This window comes from Gallus gallus, chromosome 3 (assembly GCF_016699485.2).
Source record: "Gallus gallus isolate bGalGal1 chromosome 3, bGalGal1.mat.broiler.GRCg7b, whole genome shotgun sequence".
NCBI lineage: Eukaryota > Metazoa > Chordata > Aves > Galliformes > Phasianidae > Gallus > Gallus gallus.
The window spans coordinates 26,168,189-26,195,363 of NC_052534.1; the positions used below are offsets into that span (position 1 = coordinate 26,168,189).

The following is a 27,175-nucleotide window of genomic DNA, read 5'->3' on the forward strand; positions in this document are numbered from 1 at the left end:
AGGTAATCCTGCACAAATTGTTTCTTCCACAAGGCACAAACAGTATTCCATGTTCACAGAGAGGCAAAGCATGGATTTTCTGTTATTTATTCCCTGAATTTAATAGTATTTTTCTCCACATTCTCATTTCTGACACAGCATCACTGTGAAAACACTTCAAGAAGCCCTCACAGAAGCCCTTAAGAAGCTGCAAGCAATTGACTACTATCAGCATTAGTCTTTAATAGTTATAAAAAACGTTATTAATTGTTCATGAGAATTAAAAGGGGATGTTCATACAGAAGAGACCGTAGGTTTGGTGTCATTTTCCATAGCGTTTTGTGGGAATGTATTTTTTCCCTTTCTTTAAAGTGTTCATGAGTGAAAGGCGCTATCTTTGCAGTACTTATCATATGAATGAGGAGAAAGTAGAGATACTTGCATAAAAAATTAGAAGCCTTTCCTACACATGCAGTGTACAGTTGGCAACAGCCTAATTCATTTTTAGGCATTCATTGGGTAAAAGAAATTGCTGATAACTGTACTTATTTCACATATCCTAAATTTTAATATTATGACATGCGTTTTTGAGTGCCTCAAATGAGCTAATGTTGTACCATTTTCCTGCTACATAGATTTTGTCTCCTCAGTTTAGTTAGTAATTCATGCATCTTTTTGCCAAAGATTCAGTGTGCTTATCTAGTTTAAAAGCTTCATTAGCTTGTCCTTCATCAACCATAAATTTACAGCAGGGAAAAATATTAGTTTATTTGCTGGTGATAATAAATTAGAAATCATTGTTGTTAGAGTTCTTGGCTGTCAAGCTTTGATAGCACAACTGTTAAGGTGTGAGTCATCTTGTAACTATCATGACATCTATGAACATGTTTTGTGGCATTTGAAAAGAACTCTGGAGATAAAAGAAAATAAATACGAGTGTGATGGATTCGGTTTTATATGAATTCTTTTCTGATTTAGTATAATAATTGTGTCATTTGGCAAATTCTTTTAAAAATATTGCTAAAAACAAAGCAACAATAAGATCCCGGGATCTTTTATATTAGATCCTCATCTTGCTGAATTCAGTAGCTTAGGCTTCCATTTTGTCATCTTGATTACAGAATACCTCTTGATTCTATTACTCTTGCACCATAGTACTATGTTTCCATTACCTTTTCTTTAGCAATATCTGATTTACAGACAGTACCCAAAACGCTCAGAAAGTACACAGTTTTGTTTTCTGTAACTAATGTGTATAAAATTTAATATCCAATCAACAAAAATCCAGTCAGAAGCAAGATGGATACGTCCAAATGTTAAACTAATTTCACTTTTTAGGTTAGAACTGAATTTGGTTTTATACATTACTTTACAGTCATTTTTCCCAAACAGTGTTAAGCTAATGCAGTTCACCACAAGGCTTCTGACTGAAATACTAATATTCTTCAAGGAGGTGGTGGAGTTGCTGCCATTCCAACAATTTTAAGCCGGTCATCTTCACCTTAAACAGTCACCTACCTTTCTTTCCCTTGTCTCCTGTCATGATGAAACACTGCAGCCGAACATCATGCTTCTTTTCAGTGGAGAGGAGCCAAGAACTTGTTCCTTGTACAATAGTTCTGTAACACTAAGACAATAAAAATCCGTCATGCTAAACAACTACTCCCCACTAAAGGTATTTGCTACAAGGTTGAACTTGTGCCACCTGAAAAATTGTGGCCAGTTTTTTTTTTTTTTTCTTGATAACAAACACAATTAAAGTGAGTCCTAGAACCATGTCTTGTACAGCATTTCAGTGCTGTAAAAAGAACTTGAACAAAAATGCTTTTAGCTTCCTTCAGCCCTACCTAAAGCATGCGAATAAATCTCTTGGATGATCTCTGTACAACATTACAAGTTGGTTACGTTTGTTTTATTCAAGATAGAGACAAGGAAATGTTTCACATTTTCCACCGATCTGTTTTGTATATGTGATCTTTCTTCCTTATAGCGTGACCTGCTTTAAACAGTTTGGAAGGATATACAGCTCTTTTGCTGACGAGCATACTCTTTTACTCATGGGACTACTAAACTCAGTTAATACTTCTGAGAACAACTACACATTGACACATAGCTGTTAGTGCAGATTGTCTTGGTAAGAGAACATGCCTGCTGTTTAGTGACATTGGTGTGGGTTTTAGTTCTACATGTGCCTGGGAGGAAAAAATGAATCTAGCATGTTGAAACAGTAAATTTGCATCTGATCGTGTTGTATAAACTAGCTATTCAATTTGATCTCTTTTTCTGTACCAGATCCTCCAGGAATTAGAATATGGCCCTTCAGTAGACTGGTGGGCTCTGGGTGTTCTCATGTACGAAATGATGGCTGGGCAACCCCCCTTTGAAGCTGACAATGAAGACGATCTCTTTGAATCCATCCTTCACGATGATGTCTTATATCCAGTCTGGCTCAGTAAAGAAGCAGTCAGCATTCTAAAAGCAGTGAGTCTTCCATTACTTGTTTTCCTCCTCTTCATGGTTTTCTTTTCTTTATTTTTTTTTTACCCTTGATTAAAATTGAATTTGCTGCAAGTTGTTGAGAACAGTCACCACTGGGAGTTCAAGCACAGTTCAGAGTGCCACTGTTAGGATAATGGGGCCTGGGATAAATTACACCGCTTGTGGGAAAGGAACAGAATGTTTGTATTCCACACAGTTGTACACTGCATAAATCTGTGTACTGCAGATTCATGTTTCAGGGAAAACCCAACCAACTAGAACCGTACTATCACTTTGACACTTCATATGCCGCATGTTCTTCAGAGCTGGGAAAGCACTGTGTGAAGAAACAGAGTCAGTGTTTTGATTTAAGCCAGTGGTGAATTTGCCATCTTGATGCCTTTCTTCCTACATTATCAAGATGGGTTGAAATCTTTTCATTTAGAGCTGTCTTACTCCTGGGCAGTTGTTTTGTCCCAGTTAATGCCTGGAATAAAGGAAATGTTCAATGAACAGGGCAGCTGCTAATGTGAAGTCTTACAGAGTTACATTTTGAGTTACATTCATACAGGATTATCTTTTGAAATTATATAAAAAACTTGAACAAATTCTGATTTTTACACCAGTGGACAGGTAGTACTTTGTAATCTTTTAGTAAAAATACCTTCAGTCTTATCCTGAGAGAGCATAGGGAGCTAGGTGGAGAGGGAGCTCTAGAGAATGATTCAGAGAAGAAATCCAAGTTAATCTCTCTGGGTTGTTTGCTGGAGTATCTCTTTTGCTCCATTCATGGTAGTGAAAACATGGAGGATTTATTAAAGCTGACTTTCATACATGTTCTCCCTTTCCCCCCAGACACCTCTCTGATGACATTTTATTAGCTGACATGATACTTTCATGTGTCTCTTTTTATTCCCAAAGCCTTCAATTGTTATCGGTCCAGCAACTAGGATGTATGGAATTGAACTGCAGGAATTCAGAGTGATATTCAAGATTATTCTAGGCTATTGTAGAGAATTTCAGAGATTTTCTGTAGTATTTTGGTTTTGTATTCTGTAAGCTCTGTTCCTTTGTCTTCCAATCCAAAGGCTCTTTCTGTGAGTCAACATTAACCAGTCTGTTATTCTGAATCATGGAAATATTCACTGGAGGGGGGAAGTTTTCTGATAACCCTTGGCTGGTGCATAGTGCAAGAACCACTGTAACTAGAAGTAGGTTTTTGTTTGACAGAGGAAAGGGAAAAACAGGTTTGATAGTTAGGGTCTCACTGTTTGTAGTGCATGTAGTGAGATGTCCAATTGTTAATGTTACACATGTCATTCATTAACCACTCAAAAACAGAGACACTGCATGTAAGCAATGTGTTTTTGTGAGTATGAGTGTAAAGGCGTCCAACACTATACATTTCTTTCAAAGCTTACTTTGCTATACATTTTCATGAGTCTATTTTCCTGAGTCTATATGTTGATAGTAGGAATGGTGGTTTATATTTTGCTACAGTCTGTTTTTTACATCTCTTTGTCTAAAGTTAATCCTTAATGCCATTTTAAACCTTAAAAAGAGAGTGACATCCATAAAATAGATTTGCACTATAGTAAGAAATCAATCAGTCTTAATTGGGCAAGATGATTTGACTGGCATAAAGTGATAGAATTTACTGGAACACTGTAAAAAGAATACATTTCCTTACATTTAACAACCTGCTGCCTATGCAGCTACGGTGTGAAACACTTTTGAAATTTGTGCTCTGCATCTGATTCTTGTCCACATTCTATTAAATGAAGAACAGGAAAAGCAGAGGAAAGAAAGAGGCGTCTATGTATTTTACTGCTGAATGCTAGCAAGGGATTAGCTTTGGAACACTTCGTTTCCTCACATTGTGCTTTGAGACGGTTTTATTCTTTAGAAATCATTTATTTTTTCACTCCTCCAAGCAAGCCGTAGTGAGAATTTAATATCATGATGTTCTCTTACATCAAATAACGTTTTCCTCTTCTACGAAGAAGCAGTTTTTCCATTTATTCTAACAGAATACTAACAAAAATAGTTTTACAGCTCAGTATTGCAAGGCAGAATGTTGCTTATGCCATGAAATCCCAGGAATCTTATTAGCTCTGTTTCTGTGAATTGACAGGAATTGCTATTTAAAATTCTTTCCTGTCCGGTAAGGAAAACAATTCCTCATTGAAATGAGCTCTGGGCTTCTTTGCAAGTGATTGAGAAAGGTTGTGTGTACAGTGTGTGCTCTCTGTGTATCCAGATGACATAGGTCTCTGGCTCCAGAGGCAGAACTCTGCTTTTAACCACTGCTGTTTATTTCAAAGCAAAGTTTTGGGAACCTACTGATCCTTGATTCAGGCCCCAGATTACATGGATATCTCAGCAACCTTTTTTCCCATTGTCATTTAGTCAGTAGGAGCTCTGATCTTCAGTGCTCTCACTTAAACAAGAGGTTCCTGCCATAGTGTAGACAGCACGTATGGCTGTGACTGTAAGTGTTGCAAGTATAATAAGCCTTACTGTCAACCATCTCGTCAATACAGTACAGCTAGCAGCTGTCAGGGCACTGACAGTAGCATCCTTGTTGGTGCTGTTGATAAACAGGAAGTAAATGTCAGCTTGTGCTTCAGAAATGGCAATAAAAGCTGAAAAAGGACAATATTTATCACAGAGAATGAAATCTATGGAATTAAATGTCCACTTCAGAATTGTGAGATTATTGCATCATATTTGCACATGAGACTTGTTTTAAGTATTTGCTCCTAAATTTTTTTCTCCCTCATCATTCATTTCCAAGTCTGTGAAGTACAGTGGTAAACTGTATTACATAGTAATATTTTCATGTTCTGGGCTTGTTAAATATGACATGATGTTTTCCCTGTCTGCAGCTTAAAACGAAGATAGAGCATGACAGAGAGTAGGTAGGATCAGATTTTACTTCTTTGATACCTGGATTACAGAGTACAGAAGGCGTACCCTGTAATTTCCATGTTCTGCTTCTGCAAAACGCATGGCTGATGGTTCCTGGCCTGCTCTCTCTGTTACCAGAGGCTCTTGGAGGTGAAATAAAGCAGAGGAATGTAGGAATGCTTTTGGTGGTTTTCCAAGAGACCTCACCAAAGTGTACTAATCCTTTCAAAACCTTTGCTTCTCCCACCCATAAGAAAATATGGGCTGTAATTTAGATAGCTCTTGTCCACTTGCAAAAAAAAAAAAAATAAAAAAAATAAAAATTGCAGAACAGTTGAATACAAAACCAAAGGTTCATATTTGGATCAGCGTGTTGTGGTGTTTCTCAATATATTCCATGTATTTTTTGAAATGTACAGGCAGAACTCCTGTAACATTCATAGCTACAGATGCTATTCTTATTCATATGAAAAAGAAATTCTAGAAATGCATAAGAGAACTAGCACCTTTCATGTGTTTGCTTGGAAGGAGTGGATCTATATGCAGCCTTTGTATCCAAAGAAAATAAAAAGCAAGAATAATATTTTGCCCCTGTCTCCAAAATTAGTCCTTAAGGCAGTGCAAACAAGATAAAATAAGAGCTATTTTATACCTTTTATAAACTGTCTCTGGAAATTTTAATATTTTCTTTGTTTCCTTTAGTATTTTTGGCCAAAGGTGGAAAGAGAAACTTCTCCTGTAGCACTCCCAGCCAGGTGGAATTAGGAGGTCAGAGAGGTTAACTGAAAGATTTTCCTGCAGGAAACTTTATTTTCAGAGTTTCTGAATCTTCCAGTTTGACTGTAGCCTCTGAAATTTGGAGAAGTGTCCTTGTTGCTCTTCCAGGAAAAGTAACGTTCTGAAAGGGGGTTATCTCTAAAAGCTAAATGTTAAGAACAGTAATTTCTAATTAAATTGTAAATGGTTTCCAGCCATTGTCATCTGCGTTTTAACTTTTTCCTCTTCTCCCTCCCCCACCCTGTAGTTCATGACAAAAAATCCAAATAAACGACTTGGCTGTGTGGCATCACAAAATGGGGAAGATGCGATTAAGCAGCATCCGTTTTTCAAGGAAATTGACTGGGTTCTTCTAGAACAAAGGAAAATCAAGCCACCCTTCAAACCTCGGATTGTAAGTAGCAGCTTGCATAACATTCATAGAAAACATGGTTTGACTATTCTAGTTGCTGACTTTTCTAAGGCATGAAATTACTTGATGCAACATTTGAGGGTTGAAATAGTAGCATAAAAGCAAGCAGAAAATATTGCCTTCTCATTTCTTCTGCGAAGGTAAGTGCTAAGGGTAGATTCAACACACAGGAAGATGTTCATGTTCAATCACATAAACCACGAGAGAGGTAAATGCCCTGTTTTAATTATTTTCCCATATTCCTAAAGATATCTTGGTCAGAAAAGGTCATTTCAATGGGATATGAACTTTCTGTGTACGTCCTGCATTGCTGATGGACAGTGGATTTTGCAGGGAAAGGTGGAGGAAAGGATTTCTGACTGAAGAAACAGCCTCCTGAGGAAAATAAATGTACATCATGATTAGATAAACTGATACATTTGCATTTTGGTAATTACTATTCGAGTATTTGTATTTTGAACTGACAGAAACATGCAATTACTGGCCCCACATGCAGATGCTACAAAGGCCAAGCAAAAATACTTTGTTCTTGTCTTTCCCTGGATGAAACTACTCAAAAAGTAGTTTGCACTTGCAATTCATAGAATGTCAGCTTTTCAGCTGAGAATGTGTGCAGTAAATTTCATACTTGAACAATACAAGATAATGATTTTATGACAAATCCTTTGAGATTGATTTTCATCTTTTGACTTTGTATATTCCTAATTATAATGTTTGATTTGCCTGTAAATATAGTTAACATACTTCTTTCTTTCCTTCTTTAGATAGTGTATGAAGGTTTATAAAAATTTAAAAAAAGGAATAATGAATCTTTGGTCTCAACACTGAATACCAGCTTAATGTTAGAATGGAAAGCCTTCTCTGTCATTGTAAAATTACTATCTATTGCACTTGATGTATGTACTTTAAGTCCAGGGAGATACACTTCCCTAAGTCCTACCTGTAAAATTGGGGTGACCATGCAGGGACCACCCAGAACAGGAACCTGAAGTAATTTCCTCTGAGCCTGCACTTGGATAAGCGTGGCTCTCTTTGTAGCTATGAAGGAAGAACTCAATAGGTTGGACAACTCAGTGTGAAAGTTAACCCTAGTGAATACCTTTCTAGCAGTAATTTGAAGGAGCAAGATATAATGTTATCATATTTTATTTTGTTTAATAATATTTTGTTTAGTGTATTTCTTGGAGAATACAAGCCTTGCAATGCTACAGGCCCAGGGCTGCCAGAGCCAGCTCCTGGCAGCCTTATCCTGCTGCCCTGCCCTTCTCTGGAGGAGTGGCTGGATCACATCTAGTGCCTGAGCCAATTTACAGATCTCTGTGCTGCTGCAGGAAGTGTAAACCCCAGGTTAACCCTGCCGGCATCTATTTGAAGCTTGTTTAATGCTCTAACTGCTCTCCAGGCAGGTTCCTCAGATTGCTCCAGACAGCCTTATTCACTGTTTAGCAGTGAGCCATATGTGCAGTATCTCTTTTCCTGTTTTCATAAGAGTTTGGCCTTTCATCTCATAATCATTTTTGTTGCTTTGCTCAGTATTAATCGGTGTTTTGGTAATACAGGTATCAATCAGACTGTACAATTCCAGATTAGTTTTCACTTAATGCCTACATCTAATAAGTCTCAGCATCCTCACATCTATTGTGTTTAATGGCTGTTTTCCTTTCATGATTGAAGATGCAAATTCACTCTGACAATAGATACTCTCATAATGTCCATATTATTTTTATAAGTATTCTCATGGTGGTTGCTCTTAAAAGTCAGGAGGGATTTGGTATACCAGGTATTTTAATTCTTTTTCTTCTGCCTTCTCAGTGCAGCTTCTATCACTTTATGGTAATTATTTCACTGCTGCTGTTTGTAAAGCCATTTCTATTTTATTCATACCTGCTGTTTTGTTTCTTTTCTTCCTTTCTGTTTCCTTTATTGATATACTCGTTGAATATTTCCATTTTAGTAGTGATTTCAGATTATTTCAGAATAATTCTTGGTAAAATTTTAGTAACATCTGGTTGTTCTCTAATAATTATTAGGATGATTTCATACATCTTTACACCTTTTTCTTCATTTTTCTTCAGGCTGCTTCCATAGTACTGGATTTTTATACTATTTATGTCTAAATTGTATATGTCAACTTTTCTGTGTTCTAGCAAATTTGATTCCTGCTGTCTAGTGGTTCTGTATGCTTATTTTTTTTCTGAACTCTTATTTTATGGCGGTAAATTTAGATAGCATGTAGTTTGTATTAGAGGCAACCCTATTATTTTCATGTTTTCAGTCCACTTTCTCTCAACAATAACTTCCCTGATGACCTCATCCTATCAATTTTACTAATAACTGTTCTATACTTAGAAAGGGTATACTTCATATGGTTACAGTATATTTACGTTCCATCAGCTGTTTTATACCTGCTATATAAATTTTACAACTGTTTGGATTTTTTTGTTGTATGGAAATCTTTGACCAAGATTATACAAAATTTTTTGCTTGTCTTCTTAACATTTAATGCTTTATTAGTTGAAAATTGAAACATGATCTAGGACTAGCCCAGACAGAAAGATCACACAAATCTAATTATTAACGATGCAACCTCAGAAATTGTAAAGGATTCTAGGGAAGTTCAGTTCTCTATAAATGCTGAAAAGGTGATTTGGAATACTTGGCAAACTAGAAGAAATTGCACTTGCTTTGAAAAGTAATAAAAAAGAAAAAAATAAGGTAAGATGTTTAATAAAATAATTTCTACTTTAAAATCTATGTAGAGAGTTTGTCTCTAAATTCAGTAGTGGGAGGAGCACTGAGATTCACTTATGTAGAATAGCAAATGCGACAGTTCTGCAGCTATGGATCAACTGAACATAAGTAATGATGTGTTGGGAATGTTTTTTGGGTTTTAACATCTTTCAGTATTGATAAAGGACTCCTGATTATTTCAAAGTTATTTCTAACATTAAAAAGGGATACGAAAAATATATTTAATTTTATGTTCAGGAAAGCCTAAGTCTGTGAATACAGCTACGAATGAGGCCAGATTACTTAGAAAACAGACATTCTTGCATGTGATATGTGTACTTAGGTGCAGAGGAAAAAATACGCTATACATGTATGTAGTCATGCATGCATGCGAACCTGTATTTGTATGCACCTGTAAAAATCTACTCATGCAAGAATGAGTATGTTTACACAAGAATGAGTATGTTTACACAGATATTAGTCTATTTTTTGACCCAACAGGAAAGATGACTAAGGGGGGAAATATAATTTCTGTGTCATGTATACTTTAAAAATATAAAACATAGGGTTTATTCAGATGAGCTCTGGATAATGTAAAACCTTGAAACTAAATAATTGAAGTCATTAGGGAAAGTGGTCAAACACTGAGGTCTCACCAGACAATGGAATAATCTGCCAAGGGAGGTCATAGAGGTGCTAGGGTGGAAACAAACATTGATTGCTTCAGTTCTGCATCACTACTCTACTGATCCCAAAAATGTGTGTGTTCCTTAGTTAGCACAACAACCTTTCTTTCCTTTACCTTTTTTCCTTGCTCTGAAATAATAGGTTGTATAAAAAGCTGTATCACATGATACTGTAAGACCTATGCTTCTCCATAGTTCAAGTTATGTCTCTTCAATTCTGCCAGCCTGAGCTTTGAATTATTCAAGTGTACTTGGAAGAAACACAGCGTGGCTATTTATTAGTCAGACATTTGAAAGTTATTTCTAAATCTCATTCATGCTGTGGAGACATACAAATACATTATTTGCTATACCAGAAATATACCATTAATGTCCTCCTGTTTTGGGAATGATGTGGTGATTCTAACGACACTTTGGAAGCTGAAATTTCGTTCCTAACTGTCATTAGCCTTGGAATGAAAATTACTGAATTCCAAAAAATCCTTGAAATTCTGACTGTATTTTCTGAAAGCTTACAAGAGAGCCCAGGGCAGAGCACTCATACAAATGGCTTAAGTTTAGTTTGCTAAGAAGTGATGGGAATGAAACGCCAGGTTATGCTAGGAAGTACAGACAATGAAAACAGATTTGGTGTCCCTGACACCTGCTATGAGGGGTCTTTTACTGCTACTCCAGCATAGTGACTTGGAAAAGACGACATGAAGAGGTGAAAATGCACTGTACTATGATGCATATTATGTACCAGCTCGTCCTTGTGTAACTCCTGAACAAAATCAATTTGCTTTTTCTACATTCTATAGTTTATTATACTAAGGGTTTCTTGCATGTGGAGCTATTATAAAGGTTAAGTTGTTGTAGAAAAGGTAATAGCTATGAACATGTACATTAGAAATTAAGCAGACATTGGAGGAGATATGAGGATATGTATTACTTCTAAGCATCAGTGACCTTGACAGTACCTCTTGAAGATAATTTCCACTGTTCTTAAAACATAATTCTTACAGTTTCACAGACTGTCTTAACATTTGTTTAATAATATTTTTCTTCCATGCTGCTCTTAATTCAGACACGGATTTGTAATTGCATGTGCAAGGAAGAAGTACCATTTTACTACAGGCAGATATCTGTTCTTCAAAGCACTTGTTATGAGACAAAACTCCCTTTAAGGCACTCTATTCCCGTGTTGAAATATTTTGGTCCATATGTTTTTCTGAAATTATTTTCATTCAGAGAAACAAATCTCCCAAATCACTAACCATAACACCAGCATAACATTAGCCATAGCACCAGGCTGTAGTTTCCAATACAGTTTTACTGCCCCAAAACCACAAAGGTATTGTTAGTATTCAGGAATTCTCTACTCTCTGTCTTTCTTTGTTTCCATGGTTATGTCTGGTTAATTAGGTTATCTACATTTTCAAAGCACACCTGCAATATTAATAATGAAAACAAGGGAACATTCTATTAATTGCTTGCCAAATGCATTAATATTGTGGTAGATCTTGCTTAGTGCCATGATGGAATGGTTCAGTCTATTCCATAACAAATAATAAAACATACATTAAAAACAGTGATTGAAACAGATTACTGTCTGCCTTGAATATGTATTTATGAATTTATATTGTTCCATATTGTTACTTACTGGAAAAGCTTAAGTTTGAAACAGTGAAGCAAAAGTATATTTTGGAATATTTTGCTTTTTCCTCAATTACCTCCATATTTCTCTAGATCCCCTGCAAGAAATTTTGTTTGTTTGTGCCTTTTCTGAGGGCACAGCTGACCAGCTGATGTGCCACTAACATCAGGCAGGGAAGCTCACCGAGAGGTGTGCACAGGTGGCCTAAAGGCTATACTAATGTGTAATATTCCAGTCCCACCTGGCAGGGGTACAGAAACAATACTGCCCCAAATTTCACTCATTTGGCTGAAGTGATAGCATTGTGTAAGCCTCAATTTCTTCATGTTTTGTTTTGTTCTTTTGGGGTTTTTTTTGTTTTTTGTTTTTTGTTTTTTTTGTGGTAAAACAAGACATGATCAATGAAATCATTCTCATGTTTCTTATGCCACTGGTCGCAATAGCCTAGTGTGCTGTGAGGAGCTGTGAGACATAGGAAGATGTTAGGCACTGTGCTGCAAAGATAGCCTCCAAGCCTATCCATTCCTGTCCTTCCAGGCTGTTTTCTGTCAACCCTTTATACACACACAAACAAGAAGTCTTGTCTTTTTTATGTAACCTGTTTGTAAGTATCAAGGTTAGGGATATTTGAGGCTTTAACTAAGGTATCCTCTACATGAAAAAGCTGAAACTCTGAGTCAGAGGGCAAAACAAATGCTGGTAAAACAGATGTTTGCCATGTGTATTTCCTTCTAGCAATTAAGCCAAAGTTTCATCTCTAATGGCTTTATCAGTGCCTGTGGCAATTCAATCTTAGTGTGGCTGTATGAAAATGAATTTAACAAAGTAATTGCATTATGATGATTTACTGTGAGCATGCAGCTTTTACAGAACAATACATTGTTTTAATTTTCTCTATGCGTTCATAACCTTGATTTTACATTTTTAAATCTCACTTTCTTCAAGAGCATTAAAGACATGATGGGCAAGATAATCTACTGCAGAAGTTTCAGTATTGAATAACAGTGGTTGCTGCCAAAAAGGCCCATTTAGTTCATCTGATTTGATTCTCTTCATTTTGCAGTCTCTTCCATTCCTGCCGTTATATCACTGAGAATGTTTTCTGAATACTTGTACATTCTTTCTTCAGTTCTGACTTAGTAGGGGATTGGTAGAGGATTGGTCTGGCAACTATAGCTAGAGATCTGAGAAGTACAGGATAGATAAGTTCTGCTAACAACTTTTCTAGAAACTCATGGTGTAGCCGAGGATTTGTCACCTAACACCTTCATGCCTCAGTTTCCACTCTCTGGTAATAGTAGCTCAGGATGCATAACATATTTTTGTGGCAGTGAAAAGATACAACTGAGAAGACTTAAAATCCAAATGCTCATGATCAGCCAGGCTTTAAATTGATGGAACACGTGGCACTTCCCTTGGAAGAGTGTTCTATGCTATACCAGACCTCAGTGTTAGCAGATTTCATCTTGATCTTCAGTCTCAAATTTCCTACAATAATTTACATGTATCTTATCTCCTGTAACCCTAATATAAACACAAACTGTTATCGAAATCCCTCCCCCCTTAGTTATCACTATCTGGGCCACGTTGTCTGTATGCAGTTTCCTTGTAAACCTAAACTCCCTTGTTAAGTCTTGACTTAAGGATGCCAGCAATCTGCCCTCTTTCAATTTTGTGCTGCAGCAAAGGTTTGACACAAAATCATCCCAAAAAACAAATTCTAGTGCTAGCCAATGATTGTGTTACAACTGGAGTCTCTGAGCACTGATAATTTTTTTCCCTCTCTCCCAAATGAGTGAAAAACTTGAAAAAAATCAAAAGCACTTCTTGTATGACTTGTGTCAAGCTGGATGTCCACAGCGTTTGAAAACTGAGTAAGAAATAGTAAATACAAATGTGTACAGAGTGTGCAGCTGGCCTGCTTGCACAGGCAAGCAGGCAGAAGCTGCACCCTCCTACGTAGGTTGGTGTCTCTCTGAACATCTCCCAAAAAGTGTTCAATGAGACAGTTGTGTTGAAAATGCTGCAGCAGCCATCTGCTGACTGTGAGCAATGGCTGGAATCCTTAAAGAGGGACCACATTTCTGGAGAAAACTTCCAAGTATATTAGCCAGGTACATGAGTCATAAATCTTTCCAAGTTTTCAGATCTGTTTTCACACGTGACCACTGACGGGAAAACATATTTTTACTTTTTAGTGAGGATTTTTAAACTTGCTATTTAGGAAATCATGATACTGTTTTCTCGGGGGTTTTTTGGCACACCTCTGTTTTTAGTGACAGTGGATTATATTGTCAGACATGCAGAATTATGACTTTGCATTGTGGGAAAGAAGCCCTGTAAAATGCAGTATCACTCAGTAGCACCAAACAGAACGTAGGAAATTACAGGCCAAGTAAATTTCTTTTTGTATAAATGTTCTCTCTTTTCAAGTTTGCTTCAGTGTGAATGTCCCTCTTTAAGGTAAGGCCTTCAGTATGGGGAAAATATCAAGGTAGGTCCATTTTTAGGCCTAATAACCTTGAGGTGTCCCTTCAGTTCCATAATATATTTCCATTTGGTCATCACTGCATGGCAATGAGCATTTAGCAGGTGGGCACACAAGGGGCTATCCTGCATGCTTTTGCATGAAGTGTTACTGCTTAGACAAAACAACAGAGTGGGATCCTGAGACCTCAGACACATACCATTGTTAAACATTGCACATTATGTATTTCCCACTTCCCTGCAGGCATTTTAGGAACAGGAAAACAGTGAGCTTTCTTCTGAGAGTGACTCTGTGTTGATTAATACTAGTGTACAAAAAAAAAGTTTGGGAACAGGGTAGACTTTATGTTTGTAAGAACTGCTAACACAAATCCTTCGGGGGAAAAAAAAAAAAAAAAGCTAAAGAAAAATGGTTGTGGGTTGCTGGGACTTAGCCTTATTATTACAAACCTTCATAGCTGTTGAAGTCCAACATGCTAGTCCTGCCACGGGGTATCAGGAATTTCAGAGTATTTCATGTGAGCTGGTTCCTAAAAGTACCACTTTCCTGCTACTGGTTCCACTGTTAGCCACTTGGCTGCTGATAAGAAGCATTGGCAACTGGTGGGTGATGAAGTTCATCATCTCAGTTTAGCTAGCAGCAGGCAGTCATGAGCAATAGTAGCAGAACTACTAGCAGTGTATTCTGTATCAGTGGGTCTAGGAATGCATCTGGGCAGGGCAAGATGGAGATGTCTGGCCTTCTTCTGCCTCTCCCCTCAGTGATAAAAGATCGTGGATTCCAAATCACTTCAAATACTTTAGAACTTTACACAACTGTGAACTTCTCTCAGGTGCGAGTAGATAGCTTTCAAGAAACTTAAATTCAGCTTGTTTTGCAGCTAAAAGACACTGAGAGTAAGCAAGCTGATGTTTTTAGCAGATTTCAGCATTCTCTGCTCAGATGTACAAGGTTGTTTCCCAGAATGTGCTCATTCAGTTGGTCTTATTTTATTTTTCTTGTTCTGTACAGCATCCCTGCAGCAGCTGCTTTTAGCTGTGATTGCCACAATGCTAGAATTACAGTTTTAGAATTAAGTTTGAAAGCTACTGTAGGATTCCAGTGTTTCTTTCAATTCTGTACCAGGGATCCAGCAATATTTTGTTTTGTTAAGTCTCAGTCTTTTAACTCTAAAATCTTTTAAACTCAATGATTAAGTTCATTTAGCCATTTGTTAAATGTACATTTTTAATTACTGCCCATTGCAGTGGAGTGATAAGCAGCCAATGTGTTTCTGCTTTCCTTTTGGACTTCCTCAGAGTAGGACAGATTTTGTTTCACTTCTTGGCTGTGCTCTTCTCTAGTCCAATTTTCAGAAAACAATTTAAACCATTTAGTGGAATTGCATTATCATGGCTACTTACAGTACATTCTTAAGTGTTTAAACAGAAACACTTTATTTTTATGTTCATGTAAATAATATATGCGGGTTATGGAGTATAGAAAAAGACAACTTGAAGATCTTGACTGCCTATGAGCTCTGAAGGATTGCATTTTCATTTGAGAAGAATAGGAAGAAGGAGAAAATGACTGAATGCATTTTTAACTCTGTAGCATTTCTGCTCTATGGCTTGTAGTGAAACCACATAGACTGTCCCGTTTTAATGTGTAGCCGAGAGTTGGGATAATGCTCCCGCTGCACATGCTTGCTATTACCTTCCATGCTGAACAGTGGTACTTTGGATCTAGTGTCTTCTACTTATGCAGGAGGGGTTCAGAATCACATGATGTTGCTATATATTTATAATTTCATAATATGCTCAGGAAGATTCTCATAATGTATTTGTTATTTGTTGGGTTTTTTTCTGTGATTACATTGTTCAGGTGACTGTAGATGGAATAAAACACTGGAAAGTCAGCCAATTTTAATCAGGATACATGGCAGAGATGAGTCCTGAAATATCTAATTACATCAGTCACCTATTGACTAGTATTAGAATCTCCATGATTTGTTTTTGTGCTTGCTTAACCCATGGAAAGCAGAGTAAACTTGTAAGTTCTCCCAACAGACAGTGGCAATACAATTAAACTAGTAGCCATTGTGAAAATTAAGTTTTAAAATTACAGTGATTCAGAGGAGGGTTAAGTGAATAGTGTATTTTCTATTTACCAAACTAGGAAAGTAACTTAAGTATTACACATGCACATATGTATAGTATGCAGCAGCTAAATGAGCAGTATATGGAGAAGGATATGGATGACTTCCCAACATTTTGTGCAGGATAGGCTTGCTCTTGTCAGACGAGCGTAAAGAAGATGGATCCAGATTCTGTTTGGAGGTGGCCAGTGACAAGGCAAGAGGCACTGGGCACAAACTGAAGCACAGAAGGCTTCATCTGAACATAAGCAACTGTTTTTTTTTTTTTTACTGTGCCAGTGGCAGCACTGGCACAGGTTGCTCAGAAAGGCTGAACAGTCCCTTCTTGGAGACCTTAAATAGCTGCCTGTACGTAGTCCTGGGCAAGTGGCTGTGGCAGGGAATAGACCTGGTGACCTCCAGAAGTCCCTGCCAAATTCAGCCATTCTCTGATATTTGTCATGTTTTGCAGTGTGTGTTTTTTTTAATACACACTACATTTTCACTAGTTTTTCACTGCATCTCACCACTTGGCATCGCATTAATCAATTTTCTTGTAAGTCACAAGCTGCATAGTGTCAAAATGTTCACTATTAAAGTGCCTGAAGTGAAAAAAAATGTTAAGATTATTGTGAAAACTTGTGATTCCGTAGCAGGATTGTGACTGCTACACTCTAAGTAATATTTCTATGCACTGTAGATCCTTTACAGAACAAATCTGGTCAAATATTTCACTGCCTGCTAGCCTTTCCACATTTTAGATTTTTTCCATATCAGATGGCTCCTAGAAGCCCCTGGAATTCTAGGACCACCTACCCCGGATTTGCCCTTGACTTGCAAACCCTCCTGCAACACCTTTTTCTTCTTCTTCTACACCAGTCAGCTCCATTTTCTGAGTTTATCCATTGCTTTGCGCTGAAGTGTTAGTGATCTGTAAGACAAAAAGGTTTCTACACGTGTATATGAGGACTTGGCAGCAGGTGGTTCAGCATGTGGCGGGTGCACCTGCCCTGGCTGCTGTAACACAGCTGTAATAACAATGGTTAAAACACATTTTCAGGAGCTCACAACCAAAAATGGTCTAACCTTGGACGTGTGCCAGGATGTAAGATGGGAGGTGACACTCAGCGATCATGACCTTAGAACAGCTGAGGATTTCAGTGGAGGCTTGCCAATAAAACGTGAACTGGAGAGGCAGCCATATAAAATCTGCTCCGCAGAGAGGATCATTCAATTGCAGTAGGAATTGTATTGTGCAAATGAAGGGCATTTTAACAGGACTGTTCCATTTCTTTCTCTTCTCCCAAGCCCTCCCCACCCCAGAAGGAAATATAAAATAATTTCCCACGTAGCTAAACCCTCAAAAACCTACTTTTAGGGTGAAAAATAAAAAGCAGAAATGCAAAAGTTGACATTCTTCTCTGCAACTTTTTTCACTCTAAAAACGGCACATTTTTTACCATAGCGTAGCTTCTGTGCTGTAGTTATGTCATGTTTAAGTTGTAATGGAAGCAAGCTCTGATAAGGTGGATCTTGCTGGTAAAGGACTGACCACGGGCAGGAAGCTGTAGTGATGGCCTCCCCTGCAGCTCCTGTAAATTCTGTCTTCACAGATGTTTTAAACAGAGGCAAGTCTTGTGCTTTAGCAATCAGGCTGTGAACAAAACAAATTTGGTATGTACAGCTTTAGTGCTGTGTGCTCTGTTGAGCAAAAACCCATACCCAAGTATAGCCATAAGGTACAACGGTTTACAACATTTTATTATGAGTGAGGTTCATTGCCCAGACTGTGAGCACAAGGTGACTGTCAGTGAACTTGCAGAGCTCTGAACTTCTTTGCTTTGCTGTTTCTGTCATTGCTGTATTTTTGGTTTATGGGATAAGAGAAAGGCTGTGCAAAAGTGAAGTACTACGGTTGGCATCCTGGCCATGTAATCATTAAATGTTTCTATCTCCTAATTCTTCAGTTTATTCCTCCTTCCCTCCTGACCCATTTTATGCTCCTAGGAGAGATACATAGTGTTTTGATACAAATGTGGTTTCAGTTTCCTGGGTCAGAAATTATTCCTCTTAAAAATCATAGTTCTGTGAATTAGGTTGATGTTTATTAAATGTCTGTGTACTTCCCTATCAGATTAGATTACAGCCTGTATACATTGGCATACTTTCTAAATATTGCCTGTCTGTTAAAATTCTTGCTGAATATCTTTGTTATCCATTTCTTTCTTTTAATTTGTTGTCCTTCACATCTAATGAAAGAGTAAATAATCTAGAAGCACAACATCTCGCCCTCTACTTGGGAGTAATTAATATTGGTATTCTTCTGAAAACTACTTGGATTAAAAACCCTTTTTATCATCATAACCTTTAGCTGATGCACTGTAGTGTGTTTCTGATCTGTTGCAACTCTTTGTCATGTGAATAGAGAAACTGACATACTAAATAAAAAATACATGTTTGTACAGTTATTCTGATAACTTACATTTCCTATCTTCTCAAATCAGACATTCTAGAAAATACTTAGAATTCTCATGTGGCCTCTCCACGCGTGCAAATACTGTGAAGAGGTATCAACACGAGAAACAGAACGACAAGCCTGAAGTGTTTTGCTTCTTAGCCTATTTCTTTCACAGTATTCACGCTGAATTTCTATATATAGAATGAGTTATATGTGAAAGTGAGTGCTCATTATGGTTTTTCTCAACTTTCTAGAAGCTGTTGCACCTTTATGAAAAGAAATCCACTCACTGGTGTAGTGATCTCTGCCTCTGCTGCGGTTTTTGTTATCATTAATAGAGAGGGGAATGAGAGGACAGTGATATAGATGTGAGGTTAGCCACATAACCTTGTGCTTCAAACCAATTTGTCTGATGTCTTTACTTTCCATTTGTCTTTAAAAATAATCTGAAAATCTTGCTGGTAGAAACAAAATACTAAACTGATCATCCCAGTACAAGGACCTCTTCTTGGCAACACTGTCAAACCTAGGAACCATTTCTCAGTGGAGCAAAATTCTGGATAAAATTGAACAATAATGTGTAAATCTTTCACCTCCTGCTGCCCATCCTGTTCATTCTGTGCTGCTCAGCGAAAGCTGTAGCAACATCCTGCCCAAATTTAGTGTGACTGTGACATGACTGGTGTGCAGTTGCATACAAATTCACTTAACAATTCCTATAGTTATATTTAATTGAAGTTTATATTTAACTCATCATTTAAATTTGTATTTTAGTCTGATTTTCCTACAAAATAAGACTTTTGTGGCAGTATTGTTTTCTAGCTTCCATTCTATCTTTCTTTCATCTACTCTACCTGTGAACCCATTGGACAATTCCAGCCCAATTTAGTGGAGGCGTTGAGCATTCAAAGCACTTGAAAGGCATTCAGTGACTCTCTGCAAATTAAACAAAACAGAATAATGAAATAGAAGCACATACTTCTTAGTGCCTCCGAGCTGTAGAATTAATTTAATCCTTGTTAGACATCAGAGTCCACCAAGCCTCTTGGCCTCATGGCACAGCTGAGGAGGTGCCCAGGCACTGCTGAGTTCCCTGGTTTGGACCATCTTCTGCCATGTGCAAGGATTTCTGCAGCTTTTCAGTTCCAGTGGTTGTCATTCACATTTGCTTCAGAAGAGTGATGAAATGAATGGCAAATTCTAGCCTTCTTAATGTATTTTTGTTGATAAGAACACCAACTTAGATTTCTTTCTTCTCTGTTGCTATTCATTTAGTGTCATTTAGTAATCATTAACAGAAAAGGTTGGTAATCCTTGACACCGGAGAGCTTATTAAACTTGTTCTGAAGTTTTTTTTAAGCTTCAGCCTGTGACTGAAGGTAGAAAATTAATTTTTCATTGAAATTATGGATAAAATTAACCCAGTTTGATAAAACATTGTTTAATATGTTCTTATTAATAGCATATTAAGTTCCTTTTAATCTTTTCATAATTATATTAAGAGTTTTAAGGGGGGAAAAAAACATTTTTATTCATTAAAGAACAGTCTTTCTCCAAATGTGTACTGGAAAACTGAGAAAGCTGATTAGGGGAAATGGCCTATGTGTCAGGGGATGTTTACGTTGTGTATCAGGAAAAACTTCTTTACAGAAAGGGTGGTTAAGCACCGGGATAGGCTCCCCAGGGAGGTTGTTGAGTCACCATCCCTGAATGTGTTTAAAAACCATTTGGATGTGGTGCTCAGGGACATGATTTAGCGGAGGGTTGTTATAGTTAGGATAGGATGGTTAGGTTGCGGTTGGACTTGATGATCCTTAAGGTCTTTTCCAACCTGAGTGATTCTATGAAATGCTATTTTATGAAGACAGTCTTCTAAAGGCTCTAATATCTTTACTTCTTTGCACAAAACTGTAATCTATGAATAGAATAAAGCGTGACTGTGTCTAAAAAATATCATCCTTGATGAGATTATGTTAATATGATGAGGTCATGTTAATATTTATTGAATCATGATGATATATTCCTGTGGCGTAACAGTGTTTCATCTGACCAGATAGTGTCAGCCAGATGTAGTAGGTTCGTCATGTCTCCCAAGATAACTAGGTCATGCACGAGGTCAATGCTCTGACGGGACACCTATGAAGTGTTCACACCAGTAAGGAAAAAAGATTTAAAAATAGAATCTGACGCCAAATTAAGCTTTTGTGTTGGGGACAGCTGTGATTTGGGGGTTTCTCATTTCCTAATAACGATCGTTTCTTCAGTCATCTGTAATTAAGAACTCTTATCTGGAAAAACATTTGAAAACATGAAAATAATATCACTCAAAGTCTCAGGAGCTGTTGGCTAAAAGATAACCTATTTAACTACTGCCTTTTTAGTATGCATTTGCTAGCCAATCTAAAGACTTTTGCACTTCGTGATTTTTTTAAAATACTTCAAGTTGGATAATAGTTACAGTCTGTTTTATCATATGCTCTGCCTACCTTGCAGATCATCCTTCTCTGCTTCTCTGCTCAGAGACAGCCACAGCCCTTCATACCTTCATGTTGAGCCCTCATGCTACAACTATATTTTGACTGTGCTGTTGATCTGTAGAGTATTCACAATGCAAGTACATCAAGATAGCAATGTTAGCAGAAATGTAGCCAGACCTGTTTCATTTCAGGGGATGGAGCCTTGCAAAATAGCCATACCTTCAGGAAGAAACCTCAGTTGCTAAGGAAGACTTCTCAAATAAATCATTCCTTTGAAAAGTGTCTTGTTATGACCTCTGCCTTTGGCTTTTATGGTTTAATCCTTTCACTTTTGTACTCTGTGGTTTATTTAATCTCACTAGACCAGCTGGTTAGCTAGAGGCTTGCTAGTATATCCTTGCAACCTCAGATCGCTCCATACCTGTCCTGTTAATAAGTTGGATGATTTGTATCTGTGCTGCCAAAAAGACAGGGAATTGCTCCTAAGAAAGTAAAATATTTCTCTCCTTCTTTAGATATCTCCTTGAAGGCAGTCTTTAAGTAATGCTAGGCTTTTAAACCTAAGAAAATTCCTTTCTTTGTTGTTTCAGAAGTGTTTGCGATTCAAAGTTCTATTGCAAGTGCAATTATTTGTAATCAACAGGATTTAGATTTTTTGCAAGTACTCATCTGCACTCATTTTCACTTAACATCTTAATAAATCCCAGCAATGGTGTTCTGGAAAAAGTAGCTATTATGAATTAATTGCCCCCGTTAGAATCTGGGAAAGTTTCATTTTAATCTTTTAATTTCAGAAAGAAAATACAATTTTGCCAAATATGTTCAGTATGAAAAACTGAACATAATTCATATATCATGAATTTGTTTTCAGCTACTGTAGAGTTTATTTGCCCCAAATAGCTAGTGGTTAAAGTGTGAGTATAAGCAAGTTTCTCCTGCATGAAGCTACAGTTCTGAATTTGAATTTTACTTTTTACAAATATTCACTTACCATCTTCTGCTTTAGTGAAAATACTTGCAGCAAATTCATTGTATGAGTGTGTGAAAATATTGTGGTAGGACATAATGAACAGGAAGAATGAAGACATAGTTAAAATGTAATATAATTTAAAATTCCTGTAGAATTTTTTTTTCTTGTTTTGCAGTATTTGCCAAAAAAAAACTAGGGGAAAAAGAGAAAGAAAGAAAGAAAAATCCTAAGCCATGTCCCTTACTCTTTATGCTGTTCAGAGTGGGTCACATACACTTTATATTCAGATTTCTGTACTAAGTAAATATTACAAATACAGACAAAATAACCATATGTTTATATAAATGTTTTTAAAGTCTATATTTTCCTTTTAGTGGAACTTTATAGATAAAGAATGCATATTTTTGATTGTCTGTACTTAGAAAGTACTTGGTTTACAGAGTGTCTTTTCTTTTTTCTATAATTATAAACTTCTTACAAGCTACGCAGATGGTGCTTGCTATATGTATGTCTCAGGCAGATCTAATGAAGAAAATACAATAATATATGTAATTTATAGGAAAATTTATCTGCATTGAAAGAAGGTGTCTAACCCATTTGGAATTCATCAGTGTATCCATTTGAAATACATCATGTGTCATACTTTAAGATATACCACTTCATGAGTTTATCATTTAACTTTGCACATCAAATAGCTATTCTATTTCTGGTATGATCTTTATCTTAGACGTGGAGGATGAACACCAAGCAGGTTTTTACAGTGCTGTTGTGCCTCCATTAAGTATCAATGAGACTTCATGAAACAAAGAGAAAGGACAGACAAAAAAGGGGAAAGGAAAATATTTCTTCCAATTCCCTGAACCTGTACATGCCTGAAATATGCTGCTAACATGGAAAATATGAATGGTATAGGTCTCAGGACAATGACTTTAAGGAACATTTTCCCCCACGGCCTGATGTTCTTTACATGTAAGTGGTTACAGATAGGTACTGTTGTGAGCACCCTAAGGAAAATGAGCCAGCCTTTTCAAATCTGTCTCTAGTTAACACATTTTATCCCACTCAGAGCATGTCCAATTGCAACTTGTTGGGCCAAATTTACTGAAAGAACAAGGTTCTTTAGTCTTCCACAGAGAAATCCTGGTGCCATTTCAACAAGGGAGAGCTCTGAGATGGATTTCTTTGTAGCTAGACTTTTGTGCTTTGCCGTGTTGCTCTGAATTACATTAGTCTGCATTAGGAAATTAGGAGTTCTCAATATTGAGCTCAAAAATTTGGGGCTGACATCTGCTCTTATCTAATTTTAAAGCCAAATATATCCAGATACAAAGAAATGGTTAAATTAGAGTTGGAATGGTTGGGTATATTGTGGGGAAATCAAATTCACTCTCTGCCTCTCAAATGAGATATCATTGTGTTCAAATCTATGAGGAAACAGCCACCTACTATGCCAAAACCCTTTTTAAATTAGTCCTGATCTCAGCTTCCTGCTTTATCATCATATTGCTATTCCTTCGCCTGTCAGAGACCAGCGAGTCTCTGGGAACTCATTGATAGTACTGCTTCTCTGGCCTCTCCTGAACTCATTTATAGTACTTGCTCTTGTAGCTTCTCTCATACGTCTGTTATTATTTGTGTGAAGTAGCTCCTCTTTTATTTCAGCCATTCCATAAAATTCAGCCTTTTGGGGTTGGGGAAGCAGGGAGAGGACATTTTATTTTGCTGTGCTATTTTACCATTCACCTTGTTTGTATTTCTCTTCTCAGAAAACCAAAAGGGATGTAAATAACTTTGATCAAGACTTTACACGAGAAGAGCCGGTATTAACTCTAGTGGATGAGACAATTATAAAACAAATCAATCAAGAAGAATTTAAAGGGTTCTCTTATTTTGGAGAAGAGCTACTGCCATAGACATCATTAGGCTGACAGATGAATGATGCTGCAAGAAGTGATTCTGAAGAGATCGTCAGATTACTGAGACTCAGTAGATCAAGAACTACTTCTCTTACCCTGAGCCCATATCCCCAGTTTAAGTATATATTTATTGTTTTTTTCTTTAATCTTCTGACATGAAAGCACTCTTAATTTCTGTCTCACAAAGCAATGCAAAACAATTTTGTATCAGAAATTGTAGATGTAACACACTGCCGTATATTTGCAACTTTTATTTTATTCCTAAGATCTCCCCACAGGACAAAATTGCATCTTTTCATGGAAAATGGAGCCATGCTATTAAAAGCGATTTAACAGATCATGTCATGTAATTGTTGTATGAACTTAAGCTAAGAAAGTGAGAACTGTTTCTTCTGCACTGGTGGTTACTGTGAGATCTGTGCTTAAATGTGGAACAAGTCGTATATTACCTACGCTTCATTCAGAAAGTGAAGAAGTCTGCATTCTTTGGGGTGTAGTCCTCAACTATGAATGTCTTATTGAGGTGAGGTACAAACATAAAATAAAGCTGTCCAGAAGAAGAAGCACATCAATTAAGACTTTCAATGAATTTCCTCATAAAATTTGTGGAAAACTTTTAGGAATAAGAAGAGTAATGAAGATAACTGAAATTTTATTCAAAGAAGGATCCCATATGGATAGATATTGAAGGGCTAAAGAATGAAAAGCCTATAGTGCTTTAACACAGCTATATATAGGCATTTTACAGCTTTTTAGAGAATTGGATCCGTGTTACTAAATTGAATATCCATTTAAATGAACCATTAATGTGATGGCAAGCTTGCAAATGTTTATAATTAATTTTACATTAAAAGTTAATTATAAACACCGTAAATCTGCATTTTCCTTTGTAGCTAAGTTGATAAATAATTTCTTATTTATATTTATTTTCTCAGCAGTGTGTTACTTTTGCACACTTTTACAAAACCATAATACTACTGTGTTTGTTGTTTTTTATGTTTGAAATCTAAAAAGAAAACTGCTTTTAGAAGACACAAAATAAGGCTACACGTGCATTTTGTGGAAGTGTGTTGAAAAACTGAAGATCAAACATTACAAACTGACATTATTGAAACTTGTAAATTGAATTTTTTGTGTATTAATTGAAACGGTAACTCATGTGGACAATATTACTAATGTGAAGTTACCTCCTGTAGATACGTTAACAGTGTTATGTACTTATATTTCCAGGAGTACCCTGTGGTTTGTTTTGGTTTTTGGTTTTGTTTTTTTATTATTATTATTATTATTATTTTTTGTGTACATGTATCGCTGAGGTCATTTTATTATATATTTTACTGGACTGAGTGAGCGGTCATTGGAATCCATTTTAATTGTTGCACATGGATTTCCAGCTGCACAAAAATATATATACTTGTGATTGGCAAAGTGGCACTAAAAAGCTTTTTTGCCTTTTGTACAGGTGAGATTTTGTATATAGTGTTTGCTGCAAGGCCTGTGGAATTCATTGAATATAGAGGTATCAACTGCTGCATGTTCAGGCATACTATTAAAATGTTAGTCTATGAAAGAATAATTATAATAATGTCCATGTGCAATACTCTTGTATGTGTATTGGTTCAAGTTACTGTCAGAGAGATGAGGTTTTTGTTATAAAAAGATGTAGACATATATTAAGCTATACTAAATCTCCTGTATAGTTCTCTTCAACTCTATTATGATATGATAGAGCTAGGAAAGAGAAGGAATGTTACAAATTGTGGTGGACAAAGTATGAATCATTGGCTTTAAGAGATAACCTTGGTCTCAAGCAGATGAATTAGTTTGTGTCAGTTTTACGTCTGGCTGCTCATAGCCTGTTACTGATGACAACATTCAGTTCCATTTCGTTTTGTTTTTAAAACTCAGGTGTAATTATTATATATATTCTTATGATGATTTTGAAATATTAAATATTATGATATATCAATTAATGTGTTGTCTAGCCTACAGGTGTAATAATGGATCAAGCCTTTAGTTTAATTTAATTTATCTTCAGTGATCTTTTGTACTGGGAAAAGACTAGCTTCTGGAGCTGAGTACCAGCACAGAAACATCTTAATGATTTCATCATCTCAATGTTTAAATTTCTTTCTCTTTTAGAAATATATTGTAGAACTGCCCATCAATTCATGTCTCACTGCTGGCTCTGTTTATTTCTCATCACAGTTAGCTTTTGACATCCAGGCAAGAACTGATCACAATGCTGAAGTGTTCCTTTCCATAGGTGAGTAGACTGGCTAGGAAGGCAAGTTATTGAATAGTGCACTACTGTTTGTACAACACGAGGCCTTTACATAAAACTATGAGCATTTATTTTGAAGGAATAAAAGCATCCCGTAAAGCTTTTGTAAAGTAAGGTATATTCCCATTTCTAACACAGAAGATAATCAGCAAATGTTTGTATTTCAAGAGGCCTCAACACCTGCATTATTTGGTAGGATGCTAAGAGAAAAGTCAAGGAGATAAAAACTTTTGCATGGGCAGATATTTCTTCAGTATAATTACTTAGATCCTCTGCATTGGGTTTACATCAGAAGGTTTCTCTGTTACCTAGAACATTTTTTAAAGATAAATCTTAAAAATGGACATTTACATTTCTGCCTGTTCTGTAAAATCTTTCCTGTTCCTTCTTTGTAAAATGAGTGCAAAATGCCAAAAAGGTGATTGATAATGATTATAAAGATTCCACCGTTGCTTGTTTTCCCTCCGAATTTACCTTATTAAAAAAAGTGAAACACATTTTTCTCCATAGGGTGAAAAATAATTCTCTCCAAAAAAGGATTAAAAATTACCTCTTCTTAAATTATGTGCAGAATAGTTGGCTAAATATAAAATGTATTCAGTTTTCAGGGGGGGAGGGGTAGGCTTTTTTTATTGTGAGGATTTATTTGTACAGGTTTTTTTTTTCTTATGGATGTAATTTGAATCTCTTGCCATTCATTAGTGTTAATTCATCGTAAACATTATTACTGTGCCAAATGTACTGTATTCAAAAGGATGTGAATGTGTATTGTTTCAAAACCTAATAAATACAATGATGTTAAATCTTATTTTTTTTCCCAAAGTCTTCATGAGTATTTCCTAATGAGGAAGAAACAAA

The 27,175-nt window shown here is 36.5% G+C and overlaps 1 protein-coding gene across 2 annotated transcripts in view; it reads left to right on the top strand.

Annotated features, from left to right (window-relative positions):
* PRKCE (protein kinase C epsilon) overlaps window positions 1-27,125 on the top strand; it is a 279,822-nt gene extending 252,697 nt beyond the window's left edge. Inside the window, exons 13-15 of one of the 2 annotated variants that reach the window (XM_419464.8) lie at window positions 2,272-2,460; window positions 6,392-6,538; window positions 23,884-27,125. In XM_419464.8, the coding sequence (XP_419464.3) occupies window positions 2,272-2,460; window positions 6,392-6,538; window positions 23,884-24,030 (483 nt within the window). In that variant the 3' untranslated portion in view covers window positions 24,031-27,125. Of the gene's footprint in view, window positions 1-2,271; window positions 2,461-6,391; window positions 6,539-14,041; window positions 14,072-23,883 lie in introns of those variants that run through there. The other variant, XM_015283823.4, reaches the window with a different exon arrangement.
* The last annotated feature ends 50 nt before the right edge of the window (window positions 27,126-27,175 follow it).